We start from the raw sequence: 6000 nt of genomic DNA, 5'->3' as shown, positions 1-6000 counted from the left end.
TTCAATATTCATGCTTTAATTAAAGAGCAAGAGTAGTTTGACGTTTGCTCTTTATTTACTTAACTTTCCAATTAATAGCTACAGAAATCAGCGCTAATTCTATTAAACTTAAAAATCTACTGTGATGTTCACCACAGTGGTGAAATCTTCTGAATAAGCATCACAACAGGTTATAAATAATGCAATTAACATCTCGATTCTGGTATTAAATGGTTCTATTTCAAAGGCTCTGAATGCACAGGAAAATATAAGAGCATGCATGTAAAGCCATTTTTCAAGTCACTAAGCAATAAAGTTGGGCAATCACTCCTAATGCCCATCTCTTTGTATTTTCTCCAGTTTACCAGGGAGATGGAGGACAAATGCACATTATAGGGATTCTGGCTTCTGTATACAAGCTCTTTTGATTAGTTCTTTCGGAATTACATCGCAGTTGTTAAACTCTCAAATCACCTTGAAATAGTTCCGCCTTGGACCAGCAGCCCATTAGGCTGAACTATTAGAAATCGCTGCTTTTGTAAATAGAGAGCAGTTAAATATTGGCAATCTCATATGCCTCAATGAAACCCAACCCACAAATGTCCCACTGCCTTAGGTAACAATGCATGTTCAAGCATTTCTTCCAGTTAAACTTTCCCTTAGTTTATTTTCTAAAGAAGTGGTCCTTTAGGAACTCTCTATCTGGGGTTGGAACGGATTATCGTAGTGCTTTCCTCCTTGTGCATTTTACTTTTAGCAAAGGCTTCCAAGACTTGGACTTCGTCTGTTTATACCTGGAATGTGAACTAGTTTCTGTGAGCTTCAGAGGAGAGCATAAGAGGACAACTCCTAACGTCGTTACATTGTAAGAGAGCCCAGTTAAGTACTAAATTTAAGGGTAAGAAAAAACACGGCTTTATGGCAAAGTGCAAAGGAAATTGCATGGAAAAGAAAACAGACAGCAGTGTTTTCGGCCAAATTGTTTGGTAAAAATCTTTGCGATCTCAATAAAGTGCATTCGCTTTGAAGTGCACGCGTGATTCAGTAAAGGACTCATGTTAGCAATTAGAAATCGGTCTTAGGGGTCCCTGATTTCATTTGCACCGAGAGAGAGGAGACTTTTAACGGTGACGATAAATCTCCCTGAGTTTAAAAGACAGAGGGCCAAAGTGTGAACTTTTTACTTCAGCAACGGAAGCGAGAAATCAGTGATTCATTAAAGCGGAGACCTCCTTGGAAGCTGGCAGAAGAGGAAAGGAAACTAATTATGTCTCCCTTTTCTGTGTTCGCTCCGACCAGTTTATAATCTGCTGTTTTGCGGGTGGGGAGGGTTATCCCCAGCATCGTCTGCTTTCTCCCCAGCCCTTCCGTCTTCGGAGAGCTGGGGTGGGGTGGGGGGTGTCAGCCAAACACATAGCTCCAGGTGGCTCTCAAGTACTCCACTGCCAAAGAGGGGGGGGGAAACACTTCTACGCGGAAAAACAAGTGAGAAAGGGGCTCCCCGGAGGGGAAATTCAGAGAACCAGCGGATGGTTAGCGCCTGTGGCCAGCGCTGCGAGCCCTGAACCCGTTAGCAGCAATCAGCCCGAGCCTGCGGCGCCGGCGAGGAAGGGACCCGCAGCCCCGGAGCTCAGCGCAGAGGCATCACGCTCTCTCCTCGCTCTCCTGCTCTCTCCCCTCCCGGCCCCTTCCTCCCTCCCTCTCCCTGGCGTTCCCAGCAGCCGAGGGTTTCAGATGTCCCACCGCCGTTTGACCCCCTCCCCCCTGCTTCTCCACCCCTGCAAATGAGGTTTGACCAGCAGAGGCAGAGCCCACCTCTGGCTTGGAATCACTGACATTTAGACTCCAGACTTCAACCTGTTTACAAGCGCGCTTCCCAAAGGAACGGGGGTGGGGGAGAAGGCCAAACAAAACACCAGCCGCCAAACTGAGAAGTGACTTTCTGGAGGATTCAAATCAACAGGCACCACCAAAAAGAGAAAGGAAGAGGGGAAGAAAACAAACAGCGACTGGGCAGCTGCCTCCAGTTCTGACAACTCCAAAGGGCCACACTTTTAGAAGTGGCCGGAGGGCTGGGGCTCTGCGGAGAGGGACCAGAAGGTGCCAGCCGCAGAGGGGAGCAGATATCTCCTCCGTTTTCCCTACCCCAACCCACTCCCCTTGGGTTTTGTTCACCGTGCTGTCATCTGTTTTTCAGACCTTTTTTTGCATCTAACATGGTGAAGAAAGGAGTGAAGAAGAGAACAAAGTAACTCCCAGGGGACCCAAGAGTGCTGGTGATCAACGCACCGCCGCCACCAGCTCCTGCGGCCACCCACGTCCACAATTCACCGGGAGGCTGCAGAGGCGCAGGCAGCGGGTCCCGAGCGCAGCAAGGAGTGGCAGCGGCCCTTCCGAGGAGTTATGGGTGTTGGCGCCTTCACTTCTGGCCAGACCCGCGCCCAGAGGGAGCTAACCAGCAGCCACCACCTCCGGCCGTCTCCTTGCGGTGCACCAGGTCTCACCCTTCCAGTATGTTCCTTCTGATGAGACAATTTCCAGTGCCGAGAGTTTCAGTACAATGTGGAAATGGATACTGACACATTGTGCCTCAGCCTTTCCCCACCTGCCTGGCTGCGGTTGCTGCTTCTTGTTGCTGTTCTTGGTGTCTTCCGTCCCTGTCACCTGCCAAGCTCTTGGTCAGGACATGGTGTCACCGGAGGCCACCAACTCTTCCTCCTCCTCCTCCTCCTCTTCCTCCTCCTCTTCCTCTTCCTCCTCCTTCTCCTCTCCTTCCAGTGCGGGGAGGCATGTGCGGAGCTACAATCACCTCCAAGGAGATGTGCGCTGGAGAAAGCTCTTCTCTTTCACCAAGTACTTTCTCAAGATTGAGAAGAACGGGAAGGTTAGCGGTACGAAGAAGGAAAACTGCCCGTACAGTAAGTAACAAATGCGCGCTCCCCTCCTTCCAATTATCCACCCCACCCCACACGGGGGGAAAATCTGTTCCAGATGTGGCCAGCTAAATATTTATGTCCCCAAACCCTGTAAAATGATTAAGTGCAATACTTTCACACTAAATCACCCCCACCCCGTGTATACAGTGTGCCGCTGCATCCCCTCCCCTAGGCGCACTTCCTCCCACCCTCGGCCACCCTATCACCCACCCCTCTCTCCTGCGCTTGTCGCTCGCCGAACCATTCGGGGCTCCCGAAAGTGACTGCAGCTCGTAGATGCCCCTTTCTGTCTCCAGCGCCTTCCCCACCCCATCTGGAGGTCCTGTTTCCCTCCCTTCTGGTAACGGCTCAAGTGAACACGTTTTGTTCCCTTCCTCTCTCTGGCAAACTTTAGGCTTTTGGGACAGGCTCCTCAAGCTGAAAATAATCACCCGCTGTCAATTATAGGGTCTTTATGGGAATTATATTTAAGAAAGAAAACTCCTTTCTACTCTTGTCCTATTGCCCATCCCTTCGCCCTAGCACTTCCAGATAGAGACAAGCATTTTTTTTCTGGTTTTGATTTTTCCCCCCTCTTTGGATCGCTGATGTTGGTTTGAGTGATTGCAGTCCATGAAGTTAGCTTTTCAGGCACCACCGCTGCTATTTGTCTTCTGCCTGCCTCCTCTCGTGGTAACATGATGCTCATGTCTGCATTGTCAATAGCATATGCGCTGCTTTGTGGTGTGCTGTTGTACTATTTCTTATGAAGCCTCTCATATTGCAGAGCCGTACTACTACAGCACTGTAAACATCTGGGACTGGATTCGCACAGACCTCACACAAATTACATTGTCATTCTTTCATTTTCAAAGTAAAAGTCATAAGTCTGTTTCCATGGCTATAGTTTATCCCATAGGGTGAGGTTTTCCCCTTCCCTGCAAGTTCTTCCTGAGATCCTTGGATTTCCTTCTTTCTTTTTTTCACTCTCTTTTTTCCTTCCTTTTTTTTTTTTTTCTTGCAAGGGTGTGGCCTATATAGCGGGAAGGAGAACAAGACAGAAGGGGCGGATACGTGTCTCTTCTTGAATTAATCCAGTCAAGCCAGATTAGGCTGTTGGCTTCCTTTCGTAGTTACTTTCCAGATTTATTCATCTTCTAGTGCTTGTTATGTGAAAGGATCCCAAGGCGAGGAGGTAGTGGCATACTGAAGACAGTAGACAATAACATTTAAATTTATTTCAGGACAATTTGGCTCTATCTCAGTGGTAAATTCCAAGTACTCTTTCAAGGGGACCTTTTATTGTCAGTTGTTTGGGAATTCCAAGGGTGTAGGTGACAGCTAATTTAAATGAATGGGTCATATATTTCAAGATTCTTGGGCCCAGAATATATCAGGTATTAATAAAAATGACAGTTGACCAGAGTTTAGCAATTTATGCTTAGGTAAAGATATATAAGAATTAAAATTTAGCTTTCTTCTTTGGGATCTCATGTGTGTTCAACATTAACATCTATTCCTCCACAGCTACTGCTCCTATTTACCAAATTTAGCCATGTGTTTACAAGTAGTAAAAATATTTGTGGAGGTAAAGTCTTCCATTTTATATTTGGTGTAAGAGGGAGTAAATATGCAATTGCATATACATATATGCATTAATTCAGATTCACAGAAAGTAATTGAAATAATGTCATTAATGATAACGACTATTACCTGAAGATCATTTGTTACTTGTATTGACTATATAGTTTGTATACCATTATGGCTGGTGATTAAATTTTTATTTAGTTTTGAAACAAAATAGTGTAGTGCTATCTAGTTAACAGGAGGGGGAAGAAGCTGTCCAATTACTGGGCTGGACAGAGTAAGCTGGGGCTTTTGAAGAACTTCCTATGGACTAAATTTCTTTCTATTTTTAGTTCATGGGAAAACTTCAAGACAAATAATAACTTGCTGAGAGTTAATCTTGAGGAAACTTTTATCTTTCTGAAAATTTTTGATGACCTGATTTTGTCATTGCTGTGTTTTAAATGTCTCAGCGATAGGATGCAAGGACCCACCTGCAATATTTTAGTTTATGCATCTTAAACTACTGTTTTGTAAAATGATGATCACTGTGTGATTATTTAGTAAAATGATTGTCCAGGAACACACTGAACTTTGTTCGTGATATGAACTATCTGAAAAAATAGAAAGGCTTACAATTTTTATTATATAAACAATGTGGCAAATTTGCATGCTGACTTCCCAAATGTTCTAATATGTTTTCTGTGCAGTCAATAATCGTTCTTAAGTATTGTTGTTAATTAAGGAATGCAGTTTTGATATTTAAAAATGAAGGGGGAGAAGTTTTCAGTGTTAAATGTTGTCAGATTGTAAATTTAGGCTTTCTAAAAACACCTGTATTAAGACCTAGCAAGTGCAGAATAGAGGCTGAAAAAATCCTAATTTCACATTTGGTACAGTAATCAAAATACTACCACAATACCCAGCTGAACTGATTCAGCTGAACTACATGGTATCCTAAGATGCTGTCTAAATATTGTATAATTACATCTGAACAAATCAGTCCACCAAGTGGTAACCTGTTAAATATTAGGGTATCTGACTTCTGCAGAGTGACAGTTCTCGTCCAAAGGCCACATTTCAGTAACATTTTTCTAAACAAATCATTAGTTATCCTTAATACATAAAGCTGTTCTTTTGAGGTTTGTTTATTTGAAGATTAATTTTCTTTGTTACTTTTGACCCTGGTATTATTGCTGCTGCAAAACGATTATAGCTTATCTAAGAGGTTATTTATTTGTGATATGCTTGGTGTATTAAATAACTGTTTTACTACATTTTTGCAAGCAAAATGCTAGTAAACAAAAGGGCAGTAAGGAAATCGTCCATTAGCATTATAAAATAATTTTTAACTTCTACAAAATTAGTTCCTAGAAATTAGATCATTCTAAAAATACTACATATGCTAAGCCAACTTGTCTCAATTCTGATAGCTATAACTTCTCTTTTAGAGAAGGGATTTTTGTTTGCTCTTTGCCATTATATGAGAGTAGAGTAAAGAGAGTAGATGAATTATGTTTCTCCTGCTAGAAGTCTGAGA

The 6000-nt window shown here is 43.5% G+C and overlaps 1 protein-coding gene across 1 annotated transcript in view; it reads left to right on the top strand.

The window, feature by feature from the left end:
• The first annotated feature begins 1695 nt into the window (after window positions 1-1695).
• Window positions 1696-6000, top strand: part of Fgf10 (fibroblast growth factor 10) — a 79408-nt gene continuing 75103 nt past the window's right edge. Inside the window, exon 1 of the mRNA XM_010629906.2 lies at window positions 1696-2897. Coding sequence (XP_010628208.1) covers window positions 2540-2897 — 358 coding nt within the window. The 5' untranslated portion in view covers window positions 1696-2539. The remainder of the gene's footprint in view (window positions 2898-6000) is intronic.

The sequence above is a fragment of the Fukomys damarensis genome, unplaced genomic scaffold (assembly GCF_012274545.1).
Source record: "Fukomys damarensis isolate Sample0158 unplaced genomic scaffold, DMR_v1.0_HiC HiC_scaffold_1, whole genome shotgun sequence".
NCBI lineage: Eukaryota > Metazoa > Chordata > Mammalia > Rodentia > Bathyergidae > Fukomys > Fukomys damarensis.
This window is presented reverse-complemented; position numbering and strand designations above follow the sequence as displayed.